This window comes from Capricornis sumatraensis, chromosome 13, assembly GCF_032405125.1.
Source record: "Capricornis sumatraensis isolate serow.1 chromosome 13, serow.2, whole genome shotgun sequence".
NCBI lineage: Eukaryota > Metazoa > Chordata > Mammalia > Artiodactyla > Bovidae > Capricornis > Capricornis sumatraensis.
The window spans coordinates 12,777,645-12,788,680 of NC_091081.1; the positions used below are offsets into that span (position 1 = coordinate 12,777,645).

Below are 11,036 nucleotides of genomic sequence, written 5' to 3' on the forward strand. Positions count from 1 at the left end.
AAAGACAGTCTTCTCAACATGGTGCTGGAACAAGTGAATGAGAGATTTAAACACAAAACAGACTATAAAACTTGTAAAATAATACAGGAGAAAATCTTCAAGATGTAGGGCTTGGTGAAGAGTTCTTAAACATGACACCAAATAGCATGAAAAATAATTTAAAAATAAATTGGACTTCATCAAAACTGAAAATCATTGATCTTTGAAAGATGCTGTTAAAGGATGAAAGGCAAGGTACAGAACATAGAAGAAAATATTTGGAAACCACATATGTGACCAAAGACCTATGCCTAAAGAATTCTCAAAACTTAACATTAGAAAAACAAACAATCCAATAAGAAAATGGCAACAGATATGAAGTAACAGTTTGCCAAAGATAAAATATGAACAACAAACATGAAAATATGTGGAACATCATCAGCTCTTAGGGAAATGTAAATTAAAAAGCATGATTAAAGGAAAAAAAGTCATGATGAAACATTCCTATCAGAACAGCTAAAGTAAAAAATAACTATCAAGTGTTCATGAGAATAAGGAAAACATTACCACCTCACAACCTGCTAGTGGGAATACAAAATGGTACAACCACTCTGGAAAATAATTTGGCCATTTCTTTTTTAAAAACATTTACTGTAGAAAAAGCAAGAGAATTCCATAAAAACATCTACTTCTGCTTTATTTATTACACCTAGGCCTTTGACTGTGTAGATCACAACAAACTGTGGAAAATTCTTCAAGAGATGGGAATACCAGACTGCCTTACCTGCCTCCTGAGAAATCTATACGCAGATCAAGAACAGTTAGAACTGGACATGGAACAGACTGGTGAGTATATCAAGGCTGTATATTGTCACCCTGTTTATTTAACTTATATGAAGCATACATGATGTGAAATGCCAGCCTGGATGAAGCACAAGCTGGAATCAAGATTGCCGGGAGAAATATCAATAACCTCAGATAACAGATGACACCACTCTTATGGCAGAAAGTGAACAGGAACTGAAAAGCCTCTTGATGAAAGTGAAAGAGGAGAGTGAAAAAGTTGGCTTCAAACTCAACATTCCAAAAACTAAGATCTTGGCATCTGGTCCATCACTTCATGGCATATAGATGGGGAACAATGGTAACAGTGACAAACTTTATTTTCTTGGGCTCCAAAATCACTGGAGATGGTGACTGCAGCCATGAAATTAAGACACTTGCTCCTTGGAAGCAAAGTTATGACCAATCGAGACAGCATATTAAAAAGCAGAGACATTACTTTGTCAACAAAGGTCCATCTAGTCTAAGTTATGGTTTTTCCAGTAGTCATGTATGGATATGAGAGTTGGACTATAAAGAAAGCTGAGAACCAAAGAATTGATGCTTTTGAACTGTGGTGTTGCAGAAGACTTTTGAGAGTCCCTTGGTCTGCAAGGAGATCAAACCAGTCAATTCTAAAGGAAATCAGTCCTGAATATTCATTGGAAGGACTGATGCTGAAGCTGCAACTCCAATACTTGTGAAGAACCGACTCATTTGAAAAGACTCTGATGCTGGGAAAGATTGAAGGCAGGAGGAGATGGGGATGACAGAGGATGCGATATTTGGATGGCATCACCAAGTCAATGGACATGAGTGTGAACAGGCTCCGGGAGTTGGTGATGGATAGGGAGGCCTGGTGTGACCACTGGGTTGCAAAGAATCAGACACAACTGACTGACTGAACTGAACTGAAACATATACTTACCACTCAACCCAGCAGCAATCATACTCTTGGGCATTTATCCCAGTGAAATTAAAATTCCATAAAAGCTGGTACACAATTGTTCATAACAGCTTTATTTATGATAACCAAAAAAAACTAGAAATAACCAAAATATTCCTAATGAGTAAATAACTATACAAACTGTGGTACATAAATACCAGGGAATAGGATGTCTCAGTAATAAAAAAGGAACAAACTGCTATACGCAACAACTTGGAGGATCAAGAAAGTTAAGACAACTGAAAAAATCAAATTCCCCAAAGTCAAAACCTGTATGATTCCATCACAATGGCAAAAACATAGAGATGGAGAACAGATTAGTGGTTGCCAGGACTTAGAGATGGCAGGGGTATGAGGGGGGTTGTATGTGCAGTGGTTGTGGGGAGCTGAGTGTAATTTATAAAAGAAAAGCATGATGGAGAACTTTGTGGTGATGAAATAGTTCTATATCTTGATAGCAGTGGTGATTACATAAATCTGCAAATGTGCTAAAATGGTACAAAATTATACATATACTGCACCAAGTCAAATTCCTGGTTTTGATACTGTACTCTAATTATTTACATTGTTGATAAAACTGGGTATGGAGTACAAGGGGACTTCTCTGTACTACTTTTGCAACTTCAAGTTGCAATGTATAATTATTTAAAAACAAAATATAAAAACACAACTATTAGATGATATGCAATAAACTTCTAAAAGATTTCTTGGGGGGAACAGACACCCATCTATTAAATCTGTGTGATTTGAAGAAAATCAGTCCGTTTCCTCTGTAATTTTTTATATTTGGTTTTGAAGAGAAACAGGTTTTGAAAACACTCTGCTGATGTTTACAGTCAAGAAATTATTTCAGTATACTATTGGCCTAATATAAAAGCAGAACGCATTGCTTACGCAAAGGTATTAAACAGTTAAAATACCTAAAATATATCTAGATTTGACTGTACACTGTCTTCCTTCAGAGATTAAATTGATTCCCTAATTAACAGTGAGTACATCTAAATACTTATAAACTTAATTCTAAGAAATACATCTCTTCAAGCTACTTCATACACTAAGATTTCATTTTTGATATGTAAAACATTTGCAATACCAACAAAAGGGAAGTAGGATGAACTTGAAATAATTCCTCAAAAACAAAGATTATATAGTTCTATGTGTTTGAGATATTTCAATACCAGCAAAAAACATACAAATACACACATCCTTCAACTAGCCAATATTTTAATACACAACGTTAACTACTTTGATGTTACCACCTAAAATATACATCATACAATTTTCAAATATGTGTTCTTTGACTTCTAACCTCTGCTCTTCTTTAGAATTACCTGTGAGGGGGAAAAAATGAAGATTTACATTATTTCTAGGGCAAATAAAGCACAATTACTCAACAAAAAGTTTAAAAGTCCTATGTGTATAACATGCAAGTCTCTGAATCCATAAAAAGCCAATTTGGAATGTGATTAGGGAATCTTTTGACTTACAAATTGTCTTAGACTTCTCTAAAATAGTCTATTCTCTCAGAGAATGTGAAACATGCCTAGATTCTCAAAATCTAGTTTTATAATAGTCACTTCTAGATGTTAATTTCTTCAGTTGTGCCAAAAGTGCCCAGATTAATGGCTCCCAACTTGAGATTTATACAAAATTTAGTAATTCAGGGAATTAAGAAATCCTATTAAAACCAGGAATGTAACAACCATAAAGCAATACAAATTCATCCAAACACCAAATTTCCTCTATTTAGGGTGGAATTATATCAGAGACTAAGGCCAGTCATCTCAAGCTGAAAAGCTTGTTACGTAGATAATTTTCACAACACGAAGCCCAGAAGAAAAAGTAAACAAAATGAAGTCTTAAGTTGTAAAGGACAAACAGCATTAGAGACCAGAATATATATATACAAAAAAATTATTTTAAAGAACTTACCTTCTTTTAGGTAAGCCTACTTATAATTCACTAATAAAAGCAAACCAATCCTAAATTTAAGATACACACATAGACTCCTCATGTTCTTAAGCCTTGTTTTATCTGCAGAAAACACTTACATTGACTTTAACAGTGCAGAAACTAGTTGAAATGTTTATAATTGTAAGAGAATTTAAAGCCCCTTAAAAAATGCCAGGGCATGCCATTTCTAGACTCTCACGTAAGTCATCAAATAGATTTATACCTTAGGCCAGTACTTCTCTGTTCTACAAGATATTAATATGTGGACTGCAAAATAAAATACTATGTACTCAAATTCATTTACAAAATTCTAAGTACATTATACACCCAAATTCACAAAAAGGTAAGTTAAACAGAGTTCAACAAATCACTGGTGTATTTCTTATAACTTTTGATAACTAAATACATAACTTTTATATAAGATAACTTCTCATAACTTTACATAACTATAGTTATATAAAAATGTTTACATTGTGGGGAGCTGGACAAAAGGTACAGTGGAAATAGTATAGTATTTTTGTACCTTTCATGGGTCTATAATTAGTTCAAAATATTTAAATGTTAAATAAAAAATGCTTATAAAGAGGTAAACTACAAAAAATAAGTCTCTCTTTCACATCATCCCCCAGTGAACCATGTGCCAGTTTCTTGCATATTCTCACAGAAATGAGCTCTCTATACATAACATTGTAACTATTCAGGGAGGTATAGTATGTTAGGTTATATAAACTTATCTGACCCCAGAAGCCTTTGCTGTTGCGGCATCTATTAACATCAAGTGAAAACAATCTTGGGAATATTCAAGTGAAAATAATCTTGGGAACATATATGGAAAAAACTCTGCCTTAAGTTATCACACTCTCACATTATATAGAAGTATCACTAACAAGCAATGTTGTCTGCTTATGTAAGCAATTTGATTTAGAAGTCACTCAACTCAAAACAAATTTAGAAAAATAATTAGGTAAACTTAAAATGGTCAAGAAGAAAAGTTTTCATAAATTTTAAGGTAATAATGCTACTACAGATCACAGATTAGCAGTCAAACATTCATTTTCTTCTAAAGCAATGGCCATGAATCTTTCGATCAGAAATCCATACTATACATAATAAAGAAAATCTAATTCTGTAATTAAAACTCAAGAAAAGGTAAGCATCAACTCAGTCAAGGAAACTGAATAAGGAATCTAAATCAGGCAGAGGTGACAAACTAGGTGGTGTTTTAAGGTAACTGTGCTCAAGAAAAGAATTTCAGATCTTACCTTTGCTGCAGCCAGTACATGCTCCTTTTTAATGATTCCACACTTACTCCCACAAGCATTTATCCGTGACTCTTCTGCTAATCGATGAACAAAGAGTAAACAGTTCAGATGCACCTATAAAAGAGAAAATTCAAAACAATTTTTAAACTCAAACATTGATATTTTGAAATAATGACTTTTAAAAAGAAGATCCCAAATTTTAATTAACTACTGTGATTCAATCACTTAACTTTTATTTACTATAACAAAGAATACAGTTTAATATAGGTCCATCTTAAAATTTCATAAAAAAGAAACTTAGTTACTACAATATATGAAACAAGGATGTGTAAAGCTGACCAAAGGCCATAGACAGTAGTATTACTCTAAAGGATCATTATATCAAAATTTAGGTAGGACTCTAATAAGAACAAATATTTCTGTTTTCCATTCCAACTAAAGTTAAGTTTCCAATGTAATTTAAAATCTCCCCTAAGAAAAACATATTAACTACTGTATTTAAGGCTAATCATCTTTCATTCTACAATCCAAGGTATAATATTTTTTAAGAAGATATTTAATTTAAAATGTCTAATCAAAAACAATTTAATAATTGAAATTTTAAAAGTTTATTTAATTGAAAAGAGTAGATACAAAGGTCAAGTTACTTGTCATACAACAACATGAGAATAATCATATCTACTATTAATAATTTTAAAATTTCTTTTAAAATAGCCTTAAACTAGATAAAATAAGCAGGGAATACAAAATTCAAAACTGCACCAAGAACTGGAGTTATATTAGCATTACAGGAAGCTGCAGAAAACGAATGGGAATTCTGTACTATTTTTGCCACTTCTTGTGAACCTACAGTTATCTCAAAATTAACATATGAAGCAAAAAATCTATAAAGATAAACTGACAAAAGTAAACCTCTCTTCAACATCATTCTACAGTCAACTCTGATTGCCAGTTTCTTGCATATTCTTACAGAAACAACTTCTACATATATGTAAAATACATATATGTACCATAAGATATGCATACATATGTATCTTTAACCTCACTATTTGAATATGTAAATTTTGCTAAATATATTACTCATAGTTCACTAGTCAATCAAAAAGTGCTACTCATTCTATACGCATATACCTTGAAAACAGTTAAAGTAGAGCACAAAACCCAAGTAAGCGAGAATGTACCCTAAAAATTCCCACCAAATAAAATATAACTCTCAACTCAAAAAAAAGCAAGACTAAAGTGAGTTGCTGCCCTATTTCAATTCTCCACTAGTATTGAGTCTAGTGCTCTTGTATTTAAGTTATTGGTAATACTCCATCCTTTGTTTCTGCCAGGTGCCTGAAGGCACTACCAATTCAGGTTCAATTAAACAGTATCTTTAACATTTAACTTCTTTGGTCATTTACTTAATGGTACACATTCTTTGGGCTTCCCTGGTAGCTCAGATGGTAAAGAATCCAGCTACAATGAAGGAGACCTGGATTCGATTTCTGGGTTGGGAAGATCCCCTGGAGAAGGGAATGGCAGCCCATGCCAATATTCTTGCCTGGAGAATTCCACAAACAGAGGAGCCTCACAGGCTATGGTCCATGGCATCGCAAAGAGTCAGACAAAACTCGCAACTAACACTTTCTTTCACTTTTACATTCTTTGCAGTGAGATCAATTAATACACAACACCTAACTCTTCCCCCACAATTCACTAAATGCTAAATAACTGGGTAATGTGGTCCTTTAAATTATTACTTATTATTATAAGTAATAATAAGCAGAAATCTTTAGTGGATTGTTGATGTTTAGGAATGTTTTAGTGATAACTGGGGAAAGTAGAGTAGTAGGGGATTTAAACTGAACATGATAGAGAACCTTTGGAAGGAGATATTCTTTTGGTCTTCTTTAACTTTCATAAGAACTCTGAGGTAAATCACCCAATTGATTCTTTACACTATACCATGTCATTCAAAATATGTTTAAACTTCCTATAATATACCATTTCCTTTTGCAACAAAAACATTCCATAATATGGCACAATCTCCTCCATTAATCTTCATTCTCTACTTCTAAACCTAAATAGCTTCCAGATACCCTCAGGATAAACTCCAAATTCCTTAATACTAAACCCCATTTGACTAGGTTTTTATAATTCCATCTCGCCTTTTCCAGCTTCTAGTTCTATGCTAGGCCTTCTGAATTTCTTTCAGTATTCAAATACAATTTTGCCTACTGCCATGCTACTGGTTTATACTGAAAGGCCAAGCCCTCCTAATACATAAGGTTATATGGATCTATGCCACCCTGAACTTCTTATAACTGTACATACACATACATTAGGCAGCAATTTCTCACCTCTCTTCTTCAATGTAAGGGCAAAACCATGTCTACCTTCCCAGAAATTGTATCCCATTGAACTTTAGCCTGTGGCCCAATATGTAGTGAAGTAGTCAATAATTGTCATTGCATGAGCAGAAAATCCATCCATATCTCCCCAAATTAAGCAAAAAAAAAAAATTTTAGGCAATCCCAAATAAACCACATTGTTTTGAGACTTGAGTCCTTTACTCTTCATGGGCATGAAACATAGACACTGAATTAACACTACTTTTTTTTTTAACATCAGAATTTTTTTTTTAAACAACCTACTTCTCTGTCATAAAACAGTTAACTGGTGCCACTCAAGTGCACTAAGGTTTAAATTAGAATGGTCAGAAAAAAGCAAATTTTAAGGTTTCAGGTAGACATTCAACTTTAGGAAAGGTGAAGCCATTCCATTAATAACTTACTTTGGGAAAATTTAAAAATTAGCTTCCTTGAGAGGTAAGCCAAAAGATAATTTACAAAGAAATATCCACAAAGACTAGGCCAGCATGACTTCCTCCCCACTTTCTCATAGCACTTTTGAGTTTTACATAAACCATAAGTACTCAGATATTTGCACAGTATCCCTTAGCGATAAATCTAAAAACTAACTCAGCCACAAGAAAGCTGAACAATCTGAGATTAACATAGGCTCCCCAGTACTGGCCCGGTGACATACAATCCAGTAAGGTATAAAATAAAACAACAACAAAAAGCCAGTGCAGGAAAACTATAACATAACACAAGGAAGTTATGAATAAAATGTTAGAAATATCAATCCACAAATAGTTACATCCCTCTCAAACTATACACTCAGAATGTTCAAGGAATAAACACAAGGAATACAAAAAGTTCCCAGTTTTGTCAAAGTTCCCAGTCAGATGGGAGAGCAAAACCCGAAAGAAACTAAAGAAAAATGTGTGACAGTGGATGATAATGGAAGATAAGACAGATCATTTCTAAGATGATGAAGGAAGACTTCACTGAGTAAGAGGCATTTGAACTCAATTTTGAAAGAACTGGTGTTTGCCAAGCAGAGTGGAATGAGGACATCTTCACGCACAAGAAACATCTTATGCAAAGACAGCAGAGAAATAGATTAGTTTTGTGTTAAAGACAATGGGAGACACAAAGGGAGATACGCATGGTTCCTTCTCCTCAAGAAGCTGTGTACCACACTGGGAGACAACACTGACACACAAAACTCTGAAGAGAACACTGTCAGGGTCCCAATAGCAAAACTGTATGATGTAAACTCTTATGGCTATCAAAATTTAGAAAAAAAGAAATAAAAACAGATTGACTCAATCATAGAGAAGTTTATGGATGATGTGGGACACCTGCTGGGTAAGATTATTAAGTGCCAATGGTAAGCAGAAAACCAAAAGTAAAGAAACCAGAGTGATGCATGACATATGTCAGACTGTGAAGGAGAAATAATGAAAGCCAAAGATAAGCATACAATCTAGGGACAGACAGTGGCCAAAAGAGCTTCCTTTCCCCTACCACTGCAAATGCTTAGAATTTCACCTCCCATCGTTTCCTGAACCGCTTGGATCCGACTCCACAACAAAGCCCACCTGTCCATGGGTCACTGTGGGGCAGGCAAGTGTGAATGTGGGAGGAATCTGACTACTTGAGAAATTTCTGGCCAAAAATTTGCACCAACTTGTAATCTCCTTCCCCTCCATTTAGAACCCCAACACCAGTGAAAACTTCACAATTAATAACTTAAAATTCTTTTGAAAATCAATTTCACTTTAATACAGCTCACTTGTGCCACCTTAATCACTACCTTCGGCAAAAGAAGGTAATAAAACAGTTATGCATTGTCTCTTCATATAGAGTCTAAGAAAGGAACCAAAAAGAAGGACAGGAGATATTAGAAAGGCCACTTTTATATGAAAAAAAAAAAATTTAAGTAGTCTAGCAAAAATAGAAATCCTAAAATTATGGGAGGGAGTAGAGAACTAGCAGAGGCTACAGAGAAAAGAGATGAGGAGGTGAGGGAGAAAAAAAAAACAACAGTGTAGCTTAGGAACAGATGAGTGCATTCCAAAGACACTCTTCATGTCATATATCCCTATTATTCACAATTCTTCATCCTTGATCTCCTGGAAATTAGGTGCCCACCTGTAGTGGTTCCTTTACTCCAAGAGCTCTTATAACAAACCACAGGAGGTGCCTCCTACGGTGTAAACCCAGGGAAAAGTGTTCATTTTGTTAGAGGGATAATAGATTCCAGGCATTCAACATAAAAGCCCTCAATTTATTTCAAAACAGAAATATTAAGAGTGGTTTGAATGTGACCCTTTTTTATTAGGTGAGCATTATGCAGTAGTTACTATGAGTCAGGTAAAATTTTAACGGTTGGCTTGAAAACTAAACAGGTGTTCTCCCTGTCTAGGAAAACGAATTCACACTTGGGAGCATACTACTTACAAACTTTTGGATCAGTGTTCTTTAGTAAGTAAGCTGAAGCAGAAGAAACAGCAATGTATTTAATAATGTAAAGAGAAGGCGAAGGAAAAAAGACCAGGAGAAATGCACTTTTGAAAAGCATGCCTTTTACAGTAGTTAAATGAAAGTAACCCACCCTGAATTTCAAAATCTATTTTTAAAAAACTCTATCTTCGAACCTTCACAAATTTCACTAAGCACAGTGTAAGTACCAGACTGTGCTCCTGAAGAGTGATATTTAAAAACTAAAAGCAGTTAGTTTATTCCTTAAACTGATGAGGCTAAAAGGCTCCGGTTAAAAATTAAAAAAAAAGGTCAGGATATCTACATTTCAGCGGGCCCCAAAACAACTCAGCGTCGGGAATACTAACAGGCCCAGGTTTTGCTGCGAATGCCTCAAAAGTAGGCCTCAAAAGAGCTAGATTGGGCTGTTACTATTCAGTCACTAAGTCATGTTCGACCCCATAAACTGCAGCACACCAGGCTTCCCTGTCCTTCCGTATTCTCCCTGAGTTTGCTCCAGCTCATGTCTATTGAGTCAGTGATGCCAGCCAACCATCTCATCCTCTGTTGCCCTCTTCTCCTCTTGCCCTCAGTCTTTCCCAGCATCAGAGTCTTTACCAATGAGTGGACTCTTCGCATCGGGTGGTCAAAGTATTTATTGGAGCTTTAGCAGACTGGCTGGAGGGGCGGCGAAATACAGGCTGGGGGGTTTGTTTCCTCGATCCGTCCCCGCCCCACTGCCAGTCTATGCAGGGACAAAATCTCACCAGTAGGTCGCTACTCGTCTTCAAACGAAGGTGAGGCTTCTGTCGTTTGAAAACGCGCTTTAGAAAGCCGAGAGGAGCCTTGCGCCTTATCATCTTCCTCTGCGAGACCGTGGTGGAGAGCGCCATTCTCACCCTCGGGTTTTGGCAGCAGCCGCCTCAGCTTCCCGGGTCCTCCTTGCGCCGCACCGAAGCTCACGCCAGCGAGTACACCAAGAACCCCGACTCAGACGTTCCCACAGGCCCCGAGACCCCGGCCGGAACGTTTGAATCTGCCGCCACAGAGCGCGCCCGGCGCCCGGTAGTGACGTTGAGGGCGCGCAGACCCTCCCCTTGGCGCCCGGATGTTGGTGAAACACACTCTTGGTGGACGTTCCGTGACGTCACGGACTGGGAGGGTTGCGGGCTTCGCCTTAGGTAGCTGTTGGAAGCGATTTCTCCAGTGTGCCATAAAGATGTTGGAAATATGTGTAAAATGCTGGTATGCCAAGGC

General features: G+C 36.1%; 1 protein-coding gene across 2 annotated transcripts; it reads right to left on the reverse strand.

The window, feature by feature from the left end:
• Positions 1–2,815: 2,815 nt before the first annotated feature.
• On the reverse strand, positions 2,816–10,798 carry CENPW (centromere protein W). 2 transcript variants are annotated; one of them, XM_068985453.1, is made up of 4 exons: positions 10,513–10,798; positions 5,798–5,808; positions 4,963–5,076; positions 2,816–3,078 (listed from the first exon to the last, which is right to left on the reverse strand). In XM_068985453.1, the coding sequence occupies exons 1-4, from the start codon at positions 10,670–10,672 to the stop codon at positions 3,052–3,054; spliced, it is 312 nt and encodes a 103-aa protein (XP_068841554.1). In that variant the 5' UTR covers positions 10,673–10,798; the 3' UTR covers positions 2,816–3,051. The 2 variants fall into 2 exon arrangements, with proteins under 2 accessions (XP_068841554.1, XP_068841555.1); XM_068985454.1 differs by lacking the exon at positions 5,798–5,808 and having other exon boundaries at positions 10,547–10,798.
• Between the last annotated feature and the right edge of the window lie 238 nt (positions 10,799–11,036).